The sequence below is a fragment of the Chiroxiphia lanceolata genome, chromosome 21 (genome assembly GCF_009829145.1).
Source record: "Chiroxiphia lanceolata isolate bChiLan1 chromosome 21, bChiLan1.pri, whole genome shotgun sequence".
Classification (NCBI taxonomy): domain Eukaryota; kingdom Metazoa; phylum Chordata; class Aves; order Passeriformes; family Pipridae; genus Chiroxiphia; species Chiroxiphia lanceolata.
In genome coordinates, this window is record NC_045657.1 from 10766650 (window position 1) to 10785325 (window position 18676).

General features: G+C 49.1%; 1 protein-coding gene across 9 annotated transcripts in view; it reads left to right on the top strand.

Moving 5' to 3' along the window:
• ZNF618 (zinc finger protein 618) overlaps window positions 1-18676 on the top strand; it is a 161759-nt gene that overhangs the window by 133091 nt on the left and 9992 nt on the right. For 6 of the 9 annotated variants that reach the window (XM_032708158.1, XM_032708160.1, XM_032708152.1 and 3 more), the window contains 4 exons: window positions 3292-3375; window positions 4447-4503; window positions 12706-12783; window positions 17958-18059. In XM_032708158.1, the coding sequence (XP_032564049.1) occupies window positions 3292-3375; window positions 4447-4503; window positions 12706-12783; window positions 17958-18059 (321 nt within the window). The remainder of the gene's footprint in view (window positions 1-3291; window positions 3376-4446; window positions 4504-12705; window positions 12784-17957; window positions 18060-18676) is intronic. The other 3 variants (XM_032708153.1, XM_032708161.1, XM_032708157.1) reach the window with 2 other exon arrangements.

Consider the following 18676-nt stretch of genomic DNA (forward strand, 5'->3'; position numbering starts at 1 on the left):
ACTGTCCCAGAAAAACTACTCCCAGAAGTCCTTGAATGGATTAGATCCTTTGGCACATTATAAATAAAAATTTACCTCAGCAGTAGATCTTTATAACCTCTTCCCAGTGAGAAGTTGATTCTGTTAAGCATTGTGGTAATCACGAGGTTTTAAAGGACCTTGTTTCAAATCCTGGTGTCACAAACTGAGGAGAGCTTCCTGACAAGGATTGTTGTGATGGCTTGTCAGGAATGGTGATTTTTGTTTGGTTTTCAGCACTGTTTGGCATTTAGTGTTTGTTTCCCTCAAGGTGATGTTTCCAGGGCTATGTCCATGCCTTTGGAAGTGAAATGGAGTACAGGTGTTTTCCCAGTGCTCCACTCCCCAGGAAACTCCGAGAGATAAACTGAGCTCCGGCAGAAAAGTCAATGTCACAGAACCGTTACAGAAGCATCAGAAAGCTCAGGTTGGGATTGATCCTCCCATTGTCTGTATCCTCCTTCCAAACAAGATCGAACCTTAAAAAAAAAAAGTATTAAAAGAAAGCAAAGTATTAAAAGAAGCAACTGAAAAATAGCAGTTAATAAATAGGATGTGAGACATAATGTGACGTGCAGGCAGCTAGGAAGCACTCTCCTAAGTCTGTGGGATTGATGGATATGTATTCCTACTGCATGCAGCAGAAGGGCTGGTCAATCAGTTGGTGTTTAGATGCCCCTGAAATGTCTGGCAAGGGCAGATGCCGAGTACAGGGGTGGCTGTGCTGGGAGAGGATGCAATGGTGAACAAGGGGGGGTTTGTTAGATACCACACACATCCTCAGCTGCCGGGGCTTGCTGAGAGACCTGTCTTTTTACAGCTTGTGAATCCTGGGATTCCATATTGTTACTGCACCTCTTAGACACGGATATGATGTTTTTACTAATTTGAGGTCCATCCAGTTCAACCAAGTCAGGAGTTAAAGCTGACAAACCTTTTTCATTATTTACTTAAACTTGCAACAACTTTTTCCAGTTTCATGTCTCACAAAAGTGGAAAAACAGGGAGTCCTCTTGGGCCAGAGGCCAGTCATCTGAGCAGAAACTGGGAGATGTTTTTTGTAAGAGCACTCTTTTTCCCCCACTGCTCTAATGAAAAGTGGGTCAGAACACTGGGAATAAACTCAGAGCTGTTCTCTTCCTTTCCAGGGGAAGGAATTGCTGATGGTAGATGGATCTTCACAAACTAATCCTAGTCTGGGGTCCCACCCCATCTGTCATTTCCATGGGGTCTTTCATGGCTGTGTCTTGTACAAATGCAGTCTGAGGGCTTCTGGAATTCCTGGTACAAAGGCATTGCATGTAACACCCACCAGGAAGAATCTCCAGAAGGGGTACCTTCTGAGTGCTGTGGTTAGAAACGTTCCACGTTCCACATGGGCCTGGATAACTCCAGAGATAGGGAGGTACCACTCCTCTGCCAGGGCTTGCACAGACCCTTGGTAGAGTGGCACTGACTTGGTCTGTACAGATCATTTTGCTTTGCACACAGAAGATTCAGACACAAGGAGAGAGAGAGAGTAGGTGGGAGCTGCCCTCTCCTGTGTGGGAAGGACACAGTAAGACCAGTAAGACCAAGCAGTTTTTTATTGCCAGACTTAGGGAAAAAAAAAAGGCCAGGGAATGAGGGCAAAACCACCATGCAAATTTTTTCCAAGCATTTTTGGAGACCTCCAACTCACTTCCAATTGTGACATAAGCCAGGATTTGAACTTGGGTCTCTTGAGGGGGTGGGTTGACCCAAACCATTTTGTCATGGTCTCTTTTTCCACTGTGCCATCTGATTTTAAGGCCTCTCATTTCTATTATTTATCTCTCAAGTAGGGTGCATAGATAATGTCTCCATTTCCTTTGCAGTCCTGTTTTGTGTGTTTCTGTTTTAATTTATTTGATTACCAGGTTTTTCTGTTCTCCTGAATTTTAGAAGGAGTCAGGAATGTAGTAGATTGAGAGTTTGATAACCCTGCTCAGAACTTGGAAGGGGCCATTGACGATTGGCTGGGCCAAAATCCGTGGGCTGGGACCTTCTTGCAGTTCAGGTTTTTGGTAACCTCACCAGCCCTACAGCCCGTGTGTGTGAGCCATACTGCAGCACGGGGAGCCTGCAGGAGCTGGGGCCTCTGGGGAAGTCCTGGCAGCCGTTGTGACCACTCCATGGTCTGCAGAAATCCAGAAAATCATGAAATCCAGAAATCATGGTCTGATACCAGTTTTCAACAGTCCCCATCACTCTGAATGAAGCACAGTCTGCAGGCTGAGAGCCCAGCAGAGTCCACATGTCATTGGGTGACAGGGAAGGGTCAGTCCAGCACAGACCACACACAGTAGTTTGGCCAGTTAACATTATTTTTATTTCTAGTTTGTCCTTTGAGTCACTACAGTATATCCATTTGCCCAGATACTGCAAACCCTGTGAAGTGAGGCAAGACCTCACACTGTTTGTAGTGTTGAACTTGTGCTGAGGGACACCAGCTTGAGCAGGATGGGATCACTGAACTGTGCTGTGCAGTGATGTGTCAGGACACTGTGGGCGCTACCAGGGTCAGGAAACACCTCTGCCCACGGGAAGAGGCCTCCCAGCACAGTCCTGGGAAGCTGCCCTGCGCTGTGGCTGCAGTGTGTGGAGCAGGTGCCCTGCCAGGAGCAGGGACTGGCACCACACTCAGGGGAGCAGGACCTGCCTGCTGGGCCCCGGGGAGAGTACAGGAGTCAGGGCACTGAGGGTCAGAGGATGTTCCATAGCTTTTCCAGACATGGTGGCAGGCTCTGAGACAGCCCTCCAGGCCTCCACTGGAGTGTTTCCAGGAGGGTGTTTAGGAAGGGAATGCAGGTGACTGGGAAGCACAGGGAAAGCTGGCATCGTGCCTCTGTAGGTGACACTTTGGTGTTGTGGTGAGGTCCTCATTAGTGTGCAGACCTGGTCACCTGTGCCAGAGGCTTTAAGGGCTGCTCATTGCCTTAAGGAAGAGTAAGATCAGGGTTGGGTTTTTTTGCAGGGGAGGAAGCCATGACCTTTCTGGTTCAGTCAGGACTGGTGTTCATGGGCTCCCTAAGAGCCAATCCAGGCCATCTCAGCCAGAAGGCATTCAAGAAAAATACCTGTTATGCCTTCACTGAATCTGTTCCATTTGCCTCCAAAACGAGGTATTTGGCCTGTCTGCTGTATTCAGGGTATGTGATTATGTGGCACAGGAGCGTGTCGTCTTGCCTTCTGTCTGCATGGTTCTGCATCCAGTGTTGACCAGTCACCATCCCTGCTTTGTTCTCCACACAGCAGAAAGTGCTTTCAGCAGAAGAGTGGAAGGCAAAGCACAAAACAACTTTGAAGAAACAAACAGCAATTGCCAGAACTCCAGTGGTAAGTGAGTTCACCCCCTCCTGCTCTTGCTACCACATTCCTTTCCAAGCAGGAATCAGCTGTGCTCAGTGATTGTTGATGTATTTGGGGCACTTTGGTTAAGCTCGCAGGCAGCCAGCCCTCCTGGGGTAGTGCCCTTTTCTCCCTCCTCCCCAGGCTCCTGGCATTCCAAGCCTGTAAAAAAGGTGATATGGGAATCCTGCTCCCAAGGACCGGCTAAAGTATAGCATAGATTTTTCAGTGGGGAGCAAAGATGTGGAGGAAGGATGGATGGATGGAGGTGCAGCACTGCTCATGCTGTGTCTGTGTGTCAGTGCAGTCCTGGGGAAACAAAGCCAGCAACAAGCAAGAGAAGCTGAGCTGAGCACTGAGTGATGCTCAGTGCATGTTACAATGGTGCTGAGTGTGGCAGTTTATTTACATGTCACTGTAACCAGCATCCAGCTGTTTGTGGGTTCACTGCATGGAGATCACAGTGTACCAGATGTGGGACCAAAATACATCTGCTAGAAGGAATGAAAATTTACTCCAGTTCTGGAGTTTCTTTTCATTTTAAGTCCAAGTGGTAGTAACTGAACATGACCACTGGCCTAGACAATTTTTTTTAGGTACACTGTTGACAGAGTTTTCTCTACAAGACTTTTATCCTTCCTGTGTATTGCCCTGCCTTCCAGTGGGCCACTGCAATTCTCTCGTGCTCCCTAATTGGAGCGTGACAAACCAGATGAAATGTTATTTTGGCATCTTGGTGCAGAGATAAATAAGGTGTTGACAGAAAAGCCCAGTCTCCCTCCATTCCCCATCCAAGAGTACCAAAATGTGGTATTTTCACTGCCTCTGGCTGGAATGGAGCTGGTTACAGGTCTGTTGGGGGGGTTGTATCTGCCTCTGAAGCAAATAAGAGACTTTCTGGAGCATGATGAAAAGGAAAGACATGGTGTTGGAAAACACCCTTGTGGTAGCAGAGTGGGTGATGGTGAACGGGGAAAAAAGTTGTTTGTTACTGAAATACTGTGTGTTATGTTTTGGGGAACAATCCTGTACTAATCCAAGCATTCACCACAATTACAGCTGGTCATTCGGGGACAGAAAAACCTAAAGAAAAGAGGTGTAAGCAGAACCCATCAGGTGAGCTCATCTCTGTGTTTCAGGCCCTTGTACCCATTAGTCCTGTTCCACCTGGGGAGCTGCAGGGGCTGTTGTCAGGCAGCCCAGCCTGGCTGTCAGACACGGCTCAGAGCACTGTAATTCACTGACTGCCAGAGCCAGCAGCCTGGTTTGCTGCCCTGAACGTGCCCCTGGGCTCTCAACAGCTCTGCTCCTCGTGTCTTGTCTTCTGTGGGTACTAGGAGTGGTTTGAAGTGCCTTGAAGTGCACATCTTAAAATGCCAATATACCATTTGGGTCCCTGACTCCTCTGGGGCCCTTTGAAAGCAGCAGTCTGAGATTGTACCTTTTTTATTCCTGTAAATTTTAACTTTTTTATTCCTGTGAAGCCCTGTACAGCCTACAGGGCAAGGGCAGAAACATCTTCCTTCTTATCAAACAGCTCATCCCTAGAGCCAAGAAAGCTGCATTGTAAAACCTTCTGGCTGCAAACCTCTTTTTAAATTTGGGAGGAGAGGAGATGAACATGTAGCATGAGAGGGGGCCCAGGAACCACTGACAAGAAGCACACACGAGGAGTGGCTGTATTTAGTCCAAAACTTGAGTTCTGTCTGAACTATTAAATACTGACCCACTGTTGCTGTGACGCATCTCCCAGACTCTCTCTGGCATCTCCTTGTACCAGCTCACATCACACTCACCCTTCTCAATCTGTTTTTATCCAAGCTGCAACATTTAAAGCACAGGAGTAAAAGCTCACAGTAAAAACCCAAACGAAGCCAGAAATTCTTACAAACAGTAGAATTTCATGGGATTTGCTGGTGTTCTTTCATTGTAAGGAGTGTTTCTGTTTGCACCACATGCAGTGTCAGTTTATTTTAGTGGCTCAGTCTAGGGCCTGGCATGCTGCAGGGGAGTTACAAGGTGCTCACCTTATCTTTTGTTTGAGCCAGGAAACCTGAGGAACTCGAATGAGCTGCTCAGGACTGGTTTGAGAGGAGTTGGGCTCTAGTTAGAAGCAGTTCCTTTCTGCGTTAAGCAGCTGACACACTCCTCAAAGCCAGGCATGGGGATGCATAAACTTCTTCCCTTTTCCCCTTCCTTTATCCTGCATCCCCTTTTCTTCCCCAACCTTGTTTTCTCTTTGACTCCATTTTTGTGCTGCTTGCTGTGTGTTCCATTCAGTGCTCTTTTCCAGCTCTTGCTCCAAGCCATTTCTCCTCTTTTATTCCTTCACATTGTCAGGAGTCAGTCCCAATGGTTTCATTGACAGCAGCCTGGGTGAGCATAACCAGTCACTGAGAGTGTCACTGGTGATCAGAGAGGCCCTGGAAAGCTCTCAGGCACCTGTGTGCTCAGGTGTCCAGGCAGGGCTCTCAGTAACTGCCTTTTGGAAGAGCTGGTGTGTCTTTGCCTCCCCATTTTCCGTCTTTCCATGGCTGTGTTTCAGTGGGGGCACAAACACCACATGGCTCAGTGTCACGTGTGGGATGTGAAACTCTGGGGTAATTCTGGCACTATTGGCCTGTCCTCCCTTGAGCCCCATCCAGCAGATCTCACCCAGGCAGGGAAGCAGCTGGGGATAACGTGGTGGGGAATGACAGAAGGATGGACACTTCTGTCCTCCCACTCCCATCTGCTGCTTGTCACCACACTGCTGCTGCTGTAAGGCGTCACCAGGTTTGGGAGGCAATGCATATGAAAGCACTGAGGCAATGAGCAGTCAGCAGAACTGGGACAGCCAGGCATAGCAGCTGGATTGCAGTCTACAAGCATAGATCCTGGGCTGGGCTGGACTGGGACTGGGCAGGACGTGGCCAAAAGAGTCACTGAGAGAACAAAGTATGGGCAGAAAAACGTGAACTATCAATTTTGCCTGGAGAATCTATGGAGTGAAAGATTAGCAAATCCCCAGTACAAGGTGATTTATCATTAATCAGTCAAACTTTGTGACTGTTCCCTGGATAGGTGGCTTTAATGGAAGTGACTGTGCTATGGCGGGGACATGACTGTGCATGGAATAAAAAAATGTTCCATAATAAATATAAAGACCAGAAAAATCCCAACAGAGTTTCCTCACACACAATACAATAGCATTGTATCAAGTGCCTGAACTCCTTTTTCAGACTGACAGTGGTTTTCCTGTGTCTAGGAAGCCAAGCATAACAAGGAGACTGCATTAGCACTTCTGGCTGGAGAGCAACCAGAGATGATGTTCAGAATTCCTTGTGGTGTTTTAAGTGGTGAATGCCAGTGCTGTGGGCTGTGTGCCTGCTCCAGATCAGGTTCACTTCTAGGGGGACAGTAAAGGGCTGTGGTTTGCCCCTCAAACGCTTTTGTGCAGCTGGGCTGCTGAAAGAGCCCTTTAGTGCCTGGGGCCAGGGGCCAGTGCAGTGCAGAGAATCCATGTGGTCACTGAGTGAGGACAGCACTTCCCAGAGCAGACACCAAGAGCACAAACAGCGAGAACAGTGCCTAGAGGAGCCTGCCCTGTGCCCTGTGCTCAGCAGGACCAGATTAGGAACTTGTTTCAGTGAAGATCTTGCCCAGGTACAGACCAGGCTGTGCTATTTTCCCTGGCTTAGATGTGGCAATGAGAGTTAACATGGAATTAGAGTGATTTATTTAACCTAAGCACAATGCTAGTTTCCCTCTGTCTTGGCTCACACAGCTGCTGCCTTGCTCTGGGGCCTCGCTCGCTGTGTGTACGTAAAGCACTAATAAAAGCGTCTAATAACAGCCCTGGGGAAAGAGGTTTTAAATTGTGCAACCAAATGTGAGCATCAGTTCTGTGTGGCTCAGGAGACTGAAGAGGTTTCAGCAGCTGCTGGTGCTTTAGATTTCTGTGGAGGTGTTTTCAGAGAGGACCTGAGCAGCCAGTAAGGGTGACATGGTGGCATGTCTTGTCAGAGCAGAGAGGGACCTGCCTTGCAGAGGAGGTGGTTTTTTGGGAAGGATGCTTTGGGGGAGAAGCTTTGTGCTCAACAGCCAACACCCAGCCAAATGCCACTTTTGGGGGAGGAATCTCTGTAGTGCTTGACAGGAGACCAGATGCCATTGCTTGGGGCTCCTGCAGTGCTGGAGTTCAGGCAGCTTGCCAGGGGCTGTTCCAGGTGCCCTGGGATGAGAGGTTGCAGTTCCAGAGGCACTGCTTGCTCACAGCAGATTTTCTTTGCTGTCCACTGCACAATCCTTCTGCCTTGTGGGAAAAGTCAGGAATAAGAGTCAGACTTCTCTGAAATCAGCTGCCTGTAGCTGCCATGTCCTTTCTGCTGAGACAGGGCATGTTCAGAGTGATTTCCTCCTCTCATATTTTCAAATATTTTGCCGCAGAAGCAGACATGTTTGGACAATGCTCTCAGGCACATGAAGGGACTGTTGGGTTGTCCTGTGCTGGGCCAGGAGTTGGACTCAATGATCCTTGTGGGTCCCTTCCAGCTCAGGATTTTCTGTGATTTTGTGGTTCTATAGGAGCTGTTCAGTCAGGGCCCAGCCTCAGCACAGTGCAGTCCTCAAGTTCCTGGAGAGAGGAGCAGTGCTTGAGAGACAACCAGGCAGGGAAGGAGCAGGGAGCACAGGGACAGCACAGGAACAGAGAGCACAAGGACAGGGGACACAGTGACAGCACAGCTCGAGAAAAACCTGCTGGGTCTGTGCCATGGGCTGGGTGCAAGGGACAGGCAGCAAGGAAGGAGGGATTGGAGGAGGAAGGAGATGGGAGAAGATGGTGGGTGGAGATAGTGGGGGAGCAGCAGAGGTGCTGTGCTATACTCAGTGTTGTACCCTATGCCACATGGAAGGCCTGGCCTTGCAACATTTACCATTTCGTACAGATTTTGCTGCCAGAGTTAAGCTGCAGGGTTTGCAGAAGGCTTCTGAACATGCAGCAACAACACAGAGCCAGAGCAACAGCAGGGCCAATGGGGCACCCTCGGGGGGGGCAGATGTTCATGATTTCTCTTCCTTTTTGGACATTTTGGACTGTGAGGGGGAGTGCTCTGGAGGCAGCTCCATGAGCTCTCTGCCTGTCACCTCTCACCCAGCAGTGGTTGCTTGGGGTGAGCTGTGGAAACCAGGAGAGGAAGGGAAAGCTTCTCCTGCAGGCTGGTGAATTTGTCCCCTGCTCCCTTGAGATCCAAGTGTGAAGGAAGGTTGTGTGAGTGCAGCTGCCCTGCTGGGAATGGTGGGGTTTAGGGATGCTGTAGCCACTGTCCTGCACCAGCCCAGGAGGGCTCAGGGGACTGTGGTGGGAACTGGAGTCCCAACCCTCAGCCCGAGCCAGCCAAGGACAGAGCAGGAGCCCAGCTGGCACCAGCAGCTGTTCAGCATCTGCAGACACAGGAAGCTTGGAGAAAGCAGAGCTCCCTCCTCCCCAGCCTGAGGGAACAGGGCTGGAAGGGTCGCAGCACCTGGCACTGCTCAAAGGCCCGTGGGCCCAAGGGAGAGCTGAGAGCCTGGCTGAGCACGTGGAGCAAAGGGCTGGGTTTTCTCATCAAAAGGATGTACTGCTGCTCCTGCCACAGCTCCCACCCCCTCAGATGTGGAACAGCAAGAGGAATTGGTTACTAAGGCACAGAGGGGCTTGGGAAGGTGAGGGAGAAGGTTTCAGCAATGTGAGACAGGCTGGCTGGACAGTCTTGCTGCAGGCTGGAAGACTCTGAGCCGTGTCATGAGCTGCCTCTGCTTTGCTCATCCATAAGCCTGCCTTGGCGACCCAAAACTGTTGGGGCTGGGGGGAGCACAGATGTTCTGGGGGTCTGTGTGGGCACCACAGAGGGGCCTCAGCTTTCCTTGTACCTCTACCAGCAAAGCTGAGAAGAACAGGAGAGGTTTCTGGTTGAAGCACTCATGGGAAGACCTGTGAGCACCTTGCTGAGCTCAGCCCACCTGGAGGAGAACAGATCCCTCTGGATGTGGAAACCTCAGCCTGGGCAAGAGAGAGGGAAGCTGAAATTTTTTTGGGGAAGGGAGGGTCCTGCAGTGCTGGGGGGGGGACTGTGCTCCTGAAAGGAGAACAGGCACAAGTGTGGCTCACAGGGTATGCAGAGTAGTTTTGACAACTTTTCTATTTTACCTTTAAGTTTACCTTTAATTCAGAGGGAGGGGGTTTTACTCACTGTGTTACCAGCCCAGGTGAACAGGTTTTTTCCCATGGTAACTTTTCCCTGGTTTTGGATACCAGTTGCCTCTTCCTTGTCTCCACCTTCCAGATCCCTCTTCCTCTTCTAGACTGACACATTCCACCCTACTTCCAAGCAGCCTGACTGCTCCCAGCTCTGTGCTGTGGAGCCTGAGGGGCTGAGAAGCTGAAATCTCAGAAGTATGAGGGTTGAGGAAGCTCTGGAAAGTGAAGTGAGTTCATTCATTTATTCCCACAGGGTTTCTGCACATCCTCCCAAGCATCCCTTCCTTCGTTCCTGGGAAAGACTTTGGAATTGTGGGGTGAATTTAAATTTTATCCTTAGTTTTAACTCATTTTCATTTATGGCAAACTGTAGACTTGTGTGACTCTTTGTCTCAGAAGTTTTTAGAAAATGTTTTGGCATTTTCAGAATGTGAAATCAGTTTTTTTAAGTAGATGGTAATTTAGTTTCCAAAATTGGACATTTCTAGAGTAGAACAGAAGGGGCAGCTTTTGAAAATGGGATGAAAATCAACACAATTTTTCTGAGAAGAGTCACAAATCAGAGGCCTGTCAGAGTTATGAGTGCACTGAGCACACAGGGAGGAGCTTGAGATGAAGAACTGTGGAGATCTTGGTGGTCATGACATGATGGATAGAGATGGGAGAACCCAGGAAAGACTGGTCTGGGGTGCAGGGGAGTCAGTCAAGGGGAGAGATGGAAAGACAGCACAGGTTTATGGTGATAAAATAGCTGAGAATACAACAGGAGGAAGGTAAAGCAGCTCAGTGAGACAATCAGCTGAGAAGGAAATGTGAGTGAAAGAAGAGGGTAAAATGAATGTGGGAAATGTGCTGGTTGGAGAGTCCTGGCTTGGGTGTAAGGGATTTGCTTCCCAGTGAGGCACCCTGTGACTGAGCTGAGGAGGAGCTGTTCTGGTGGCTACTGGAAACCTGCTCCCAGGTCAGCTGTGGAGTTTGTGTGGGAGCAGAGAGGGGCCTTGAGAGTGCAGCAGTGAGGAGTGGGCTCCCTCATCACAGCTTTGTGTGGCCCAGGTTACTATGGGCAGCACATCCCTGCTGATGTTCAGGGGGCACACAGAGAGCTGGCAGTGTCCAGGGAAATGTGGGGTGACGTGTCCACCTGTCAGCATTCCTGAAGCACCTCAGAGGTACAGCAGGGTCTGTTCTCCCTGCTTGGTGTAGGGACAGGGGCTCCAGCAGGGCAGTGGAGCAGAGAGAGCGGGTCACTGAACTGCCCTGGCTGCAGCACCACAGCCCTTCTGACCTGTCAGCAGCAGGCAGCAGGCCCTTGGAAGTGTGATTGCTTTCATTACATTAATGAAATGTTAATTTTGACACTTGAAGGGGAGTCAAGTTTGAGACATTTCCATCTGAGCAAACTGGGCTCTGTGAGCAGCAAAGAGATGGGTCTGTAACACAGGTCATCTGACACTGACATAGGTATGGAAGAGGGATGGTTTGCACCTGCCTGGGGTCTTTTTCTCTCTGATAATTACAAAATAAGTCTAAACAATTAGATTACATTGTACCTCTTATGACATTTTACCACAACTATTTCACTGCTGATCATTTCAGCAGAAACAACCAGTCCCTGTTAATTCCCAAGGCCTGAAATCCCCAAGTGCCACTCAGCTGTCCAAGTCTTCCCTTTTTTTCACAAACACAGATACTTAAGTACCGTACTTCCAAAATTCCTTGCTACAGCAAAACCAGGAGTAGCATCACAAGCAAACAGTGAGTTAAAGCATTGAGCACAACTCCAGATGGAGCTGGCTCTGTTGTTTAAGAGGCTGTAGGTTCTTTGGGAAACCTTTAACCTCACAGCATGTAAGTACAGACTGTTCATGGTCTCTTGGGTGTTTTTCCTCACAGATTCCCACAATCATCAGGTAAATTCTGGGGTTTACTACCTGACACAGACTACAGACTTCTTGCAGAGTACAGCCAAGGCAGGCTTGTGCTCTCCTGGGTTTTGGGTCTTCCTCCCTGGATGCTGGTGCTTTTGCTTATTCATTGATGCAGAATGAGTATGTTTTTCCCTTTGAACTTAGGTCTAGATTTCTGAAATATTGTAGCAACAGACCTTGCTCTGTGTGTGTGCCAGGCATTTGTATGCAAAGTTGTTTATATGCCATTCTGCTGCTCCAAACCAAAATGCCACAGTGTAAGAGGTGGCAGTGCTGGTGTAACTGCAGGGATAGAGGCAAACTGTAATGTTACCATATCTCAGCACTGTAGTTCGAGATCACATCTGTCAAATAATGCACCCAACTAATACTGTTTAAACAGGCAACTGCAAACATTTGCTATTAGGTTAATTCAGTGGAAAAAATGCACTTTCAACACACTGGCCAGAACAGAGCTAAACGTATCTTTCAGCTCACAAGGGAGCTCTACACCCAGCTCTTTCCTGACTCCAGCTCATCCATATTCCTCTGGCACATGGCTCTCCTGCTCTGCTCTCAGTCTTCCGGCACAGCCCTGATTTCTGTGCTTCCTTCCCCCCACCTCTGCTTCCCCCAGTGACCTGCTGCTGCCCAGCCCCGTGGACTCAGCGGGCCCTGTCTCACTGCACTTGTTGCCAGCCACAAACCCAGCTGAGTTCCCCTGTGGCACTGCTGCACGCCCCAGCTTCGGAGCTACAGGATTGCTCACAACCCAGTGCTCCTTGTCTTGCTCAGGAAAGGCAGCAGAGACTGGACTTTGACAGAACTGGATGTAAAATGAACTCACCAAGCTTTGCTCACAGGCTTAGAAAGAACAGGGATGTGCTAAAAGCAGCCTGAGGGAGTGGCAGTGTGCAGCCTCCCAGATCTGTGTGCATATCCACAGGGATCCCCGACATACCCCGGCAGGTGCTTCCCTCCAGTGTCAGTGCTGTCCCTCTGCCATCCCAGGCCTTCCCCTGGCAGTGCAGTGAAGCAGGAGGAAGCACACCCGGCCCCAGCCCAGGCAGCAGTGACGTGCCCGAGGTGTCCCCAGGGTCCGGCCCCACTGCTGTACAGCCTGCAGTGTGCACGTGTGCTGCTTCCCTGCATACTCTGTGTAATTCTTCTGAACTGATTTCTCCCAAACAGAGCCTTACACCTGTGGAGCTTGTGGAATCCAGTTCCAGTTTTATAACAATCTCCTGGAGCACATGCAGTCCCACGCAGGTAAGCTGGGCACTTGGACTCACTGCAGGCGGAGAGTTCAATTCTGCGCTGCTACCTGTGCTGACCCCCGTGTGTGTCCACAGGGCTCTCTGTGCTCCCCCTTCCCAAAGCCCCAGTCATTTCACCTGCAGCAAACGTGGACCCTCAAAGGCTACAGCACACAGGCTCAGGGTACATCCTAAATATTGCTCCTTTCCATAGAAGAGGAAGATCATGCCCTTCTAGCACAGAACACATCAGACTACTCATGCCTTTTATCCAAAGGTATCTACAGAATCCTCAATGCATAAGATCCTGCAGCAGGTTAAATCCCTCCTCCTCCCAAAGGGGTAGTTCTCATGGAAGCAAATGAACCAAAAACACTTGCGGGGCAGCAGAGCCTTTGTCCACACAAGTCCAGTCCTGTGTTTGTGTCTCCTGGAGTTCTGCAAAGGACTGAAATTCTCAGAAGAAGAATTTGCATTTCAGCAGTTGTGTTCATTTCCCTCACAGCTTCCTACAAAAGAAAATTCTGAGGAATCATTCCAGTACTTTGTTTCTAAGTCACTGGGGTTTTTTCTGTCTTGATACATAGGAGATGATTTTAAAATTTCAAAGCCAGAGCTCTTTCAAAGACAGCATTCAGCACATTAAAAAATGCAGAAATGGGAGATTTTTTTATATTGGCAGGTTTTTTCTTTTCTTTTTTTTTTTCTCTTCAATAAAAATTCAGGGGAACTAACACAGGTTTAAAAACAATTAAATGCCCTTTGACAGACCTGTGGTCTCCAACAAACAGCTGCTCTGTTGAGATGCAGATTTGATGCAGACCCTGAAGAGAGTGGCAAGGGGGGACAGGTGGTTTGAGAAAAAGAGTATTTTCCATTCTGTAACAATAATTCTAATGAAAGTTCTTTCTTGGTCTGTGGTTTAGCTGGAGTCCTAATTTTAATAGTGCTCCTAGAGTTCTTCATCCATGAGGTTCCTCTATCCAATTCAGTTCTTGTTGGCAAATGGTAATGCAGGCTTTGGGTGTGTTCAGCAGCTGATTTATTTATCATCTATATAATGTTACAAAGAGACTTTTAGAGTGATTTGTTTGGAGAAGGCGTGAGTTTTGGTTTCTGTGAGAGCATGAGCTGGTTCCTGTGCAGTGATGGGACTCTGTGTTACCCCAAGGAGCAGTGGAGCTCCACTCAGGGCTGCCATCACCCTGTGGTGTTGGGGTCTGTACTTGCTAGTTCTCTATGGCAGTTTCTGCTGCCTCCACACTGTGTCCTGACCATCCTGTTCCTTGCTCTGGACTCTGGCACTGAAATGCAGCATTTTGAGTTTCAGCTCTTGGTGGCACTGAGTAGTGGAGCTGCAGACCAAGCTGAGGAGTCCAGTGGGAGAATGGCAGCTCACAGGCAGGGTGTGAGCTCTTGGAAATCTTAATCCAGTGCTGCTGGCAGCTTCCTCCTTCTCTCTTCTTTACAAGTGACCCATGAGGAGGGCTCCAGGGAAGGTGCTGAGGCCCTGGCACAGGTTGCCCAGAGAAGCTGTGGCTGCCCCATCCCTGGAAGTGTCCAAGGCCAGATTGGACAGGGTTTAGAGCAACCTGGTCTAGTGGAAGGTGTCCCTGCCCATGGCAGGAGGTGGAACAGAATGATCTTTAAGGTCCCTTCCAATCTAAACCAGTCTGCGGTTCTGTGATTGTTCACCTGGGTTCCTTTGGGCACAGAACAGGGCTGGAGGGATCAGGTATGTCTGTGATCTGACTCCTGTACAGTTGTATCCTGCAGAGCTGTATGAATGGGTAAATCCCTTCTCCCCAGCTCAAGATTACTCTTGTTAAACTATTTTCTCATCTCTCCCTATTCTGTTTGCAAGTCCCTGTCTTCTGCTTGGCTGCTTCTTCCCGAGTGTCTCACCAGTACAGTGACAGTGAGCCTGTCCCTGCCTTCTTCGAGTGGCTGTCCCCTTTAAGAGGCTGTCCCATGTGAAAGCCACTGTCCCCTCCTGTGGCATCTCTGTGTGTGTTGCTTGGCAGCCCTGTGCTCACACGTCTTCCTCTGGAGGGGGCAGCAGCCTTTCCCCCCTCCGTGGGCAGCCGGGGCCGTGGGTGCAGGATGTGCTGCTGTGGGATGCGGGCAAAGCAAAGTGGAGAGACGTGAAAACTACACCCAGCATTGATGGGTGTCCAGCTCTGGGTGGTGCACATGAGCAGAGCACAGAACCTCTGCTGAGTTACTCTGGCAGAGGTTTCTTGCCTTCTGCTCTGATAGGAGGTCAGAACCAGGTGGGGGTCGGTGTCTTCCCCCAGGTAACTTGAGGACATGGTTTAGTGACCATGGTGGTAGTGCTGGGCTGATGTTCAGATTTGATGACCTTAATGGTCTTTTCCAACCTAAACAATTCCATGATTCTGTGATTCTATTATTTCCATATCCAATAACAGGTTGACCCAACATCTCTGAAGTCTGGGAGTGCAGGGACCTTGCAGGGGTCAGCAGAACTGGTGGCTCAGGATCCACAGGCTGGGGACACTGACACAGGGGCAGTTTAGCTCGATCCATATGCCTGCCCCAAGGAATATTTCATTACGGGGATGCAGGGATACAAGAAACCTGTATGGGTCAAATATTCCCTCAGTTAATGTGTTCAGGAGCCCAGTTTGGCTTGTTGTGTGTGATGCAAAGGGCTGATCTCTTCCAACTGACTGTGCTGCCTCACCTGAACCCCTCACGAGGGACTGAGGCCAGGAAACGTGCTGCTGGCCTGCAGGAGAAAACCAGGAACACAGAGTCATTCCGAGGGCTGAGTGTGGAGACTGGAAGGTAATAAGGAGAGATTATAGCTCCATAAAGCAGCTACACAGTGAGGAGAAGCAATTAGAATGTAAATTGGGTGCTGAAAGGCAGAAATAGAACAGCAGAACACCAGGCAGAGGAATTTGTTCTGTAATTACACTGTACAATATACAGCTTTGACTCCCTTTAGAGTACTTTGTTCAGGTCGAGTGCTGCCATATAATGCCCTTCCGACAATCTAGGCCTGAAAAAATAAAAGGACGACTAGGCTGAACCTGGATTAAAGGATTGGAGGCATGAAGAGAAATTAAAGAACCATGATCTGTGTGGTTCACAGACTGCCTGATAAGGAAGATGAGACTGAAATGCGTAAATCTCATTAATGCCGTACTGAATGCCAGCAGATATTTGTATATAATAAATCCCCTATTGTTAGGAAATAGATAAAAGAGTTATGGTGAGGAAATACAGAGGGTGTCTACCCCTACCTATCCTCACCAAGACAAGGAAGGCCTGAACCATGAAGTTACCTACCAAAGTTAGTAGGCAATGTCCAGCATTTTCCTTTTCCCACCCACAGATGCTTGGATTTGAGGACACTGGTGACATTAGCCCAAGAGCAATTAGTCTGGGCAGATGCTGGGGGAAAGGTGGTGTGTCATACTGGTCACTGGGGTGCCTCCTGCTCTTCATATCTCTTCCACACCTGCAAACACCAACTTGTGGCTGCAGCCTGAGTATGGCAGTGCTCCCCAGGTACCCACTATGGCCAGGGAATTCCCTGGGCACACACAGACCTCGAGGCAGTCCTCGAGTCAGCCCTGGTCCTGTCACGTCCTGGATTGCTCTTAGGTATTGATCCAGCCTGTGCCAGTGCAGTACCCAGACTGTGGCTGTGTGGCTGTGCAGCCTGTGGCTGTTGATGTGCAGGTCTGTGAATGTCAGAGCTGCTCAGAGGAAAGGACTTGCCTGTAAGGAGGAGAGCACTGGAGCTCCATTGCATCACTGCTGGTCTCCCTTCTCTCCCAGGTCAGTGGCACACATGGAGAAGAGCAGCTTTGCCCTCTCTTGAGTGTCCTGATGGACAGAGCAGCCTGGCTGCAGAGCTGTGTGTGCTCCAGGCCCTGCTCGAGCTCATGCTCTCCTGTCGGAGCACAGGGCAGAGTCACTGCACTGAGTGCTGGTGTGTCCAGGCCAGCCTGGACCCCCTGAGTAATCAGTGCAGAAGTCAGTGACTCCAGTGAGTTCACACCAATGACCTTACAGTACAAGAGGCTCTAGTTCTGCCTGGAGGAATGAGAGGCTCTTGTGAGTCTTGTTTGCACCACTGAGTGTAAAAGGCCACTTTGAAGAGGGGTGTGTCTAACAGATGTCCAAAATTAGGTGAGACAAGTCCAGCTGTGGTGAAAAAAGGACCTGTTCTGTTTTCTTTGTGTTCAATTCCATCCTTCTGTTCAGCCTGGTCATCAGTCTCTTCATCTTTCTGCTGCTTCTTCCACCTCATTTCTTTGTGCACTTCGGTGTTGCTTCACAGCCTATTTCAGATCACCATTTCAGATTGAAGCATACTAAGAACTAGAAAATTTCCTCTAGAGGATGGGGAGAAGTTCTTTGGGCGCAGGAAAGGAAAAAACATGGATATAATGGAGAATTTACTGATCTTACCTGCATTTCCTTGAAAGATCCCATCAGATTGACAGCGTTTGGCCCAGTTCCATACACAGAAATGGGAACACAAGCACACTGGGGGCAGTTGGTGTCTTTGCAGCCATGGGTGGGATGATCTTTGGTCACACTCCAGACTCTTGGTTATTTGGCTTTGTGTTTGCAGTTTGAGGAGACTGGCCCACTCTCTTCAGGGAAGGAAACCAGATATAAAGATTGTAATGAGATCCTTAGATGCAGAGGAGTTGAGCACAGCTTGAAAAACCAAGTGCTTCACAGGAGAGAAAAGGGCAGCTGCCTGCAGTGCAGGAAGAGGCAATAAGGGAAAAGAAGGATCCATGCCTGTTTTACCTCCTGTCATTTTGGAAGCAAGAAAATTAAACAAGTCAGGCTGCACAGGGAACTTCCATTCCTCTTGGGATGCAGCTTCAGCTCATCAGAAGACATTTCTCAAGGTGTGCTGATGACATCAGCGTCCCTGATGCACAGAAAAAGCCATTGCAGCTACATCTGGGTAGGTGGCAGGTTGTGAGTCCAGAGACAGTTTCAAGGTTTCTGAGGGTGCTGTACCAGCTCACTGAAAACTGCCTGAGAACTACAGAGAGTGTAGTAGCTTGTTGTCACCTTAGTTAAGGGAACCCTGAGGAACTGCTGAGCACATGGATAGTTTCCTGGTTTTTGTGCTTTAAGCATTTATCATCTTGTGCTTCTAAACCTTGTCTGTCTCTTGCTCCACAGCTGACAATGAGAACAACATTGCCTCCAGCCAGCCCAGGTCACCTCTCCCTGTGGTTGAAGAGAAGTGGAAACCACAGCTCCAAAGAAATAATGCCAACAACAGTATGTAGCACCTTCACTCCTCATCCTGGGCTTAATGTCCCATTACAACAGTGACTCAGAGGGTGCAGCAGTGATGGGCACTGCACAAGGCCCTAATCCTCACTGAACTGCACTTGATTTCATCCATAATTCATGTCCTGCCTGGCAGAGCAAAGCACCCCTTCCTGTTACAGGAGCACTCGTGGGCACAAAGAACCCTGGGAGGTGGTTGGGAAGGTTTGTGAGGAAGATGCATTTGGGAACCCCTGGAAGAAATTAACCTCTGATCCAAGGTCAGACTTCCCAACCTGGAGTTAAAAAACTAATCTGGTCATCCTGGCATGACATAGGCATAACATGTCAGTCCCTGTGCTGGCAGACAGCTGCTCTCTGGCTTTGTCCCCAGCTCCTCCGATGGCCTTGTGCTTCACAATGGGAAAAGGGAAAATACAGCCCAGGGAAATCAGTTCCAAAGCACTTGAGCTGAGCAGCCAGGGGAAAGGGGGATACAAAACTGTGGTGCTTTTTTTGTTCTGGTATGGCCAAAAATGACATTAATATTGTCTGAAATCAGGGTTGATGAAGATCAGGGAAGAAATGGGAACTTGGGCTTCAGCACGGTTTGAGATGGTGGAAAA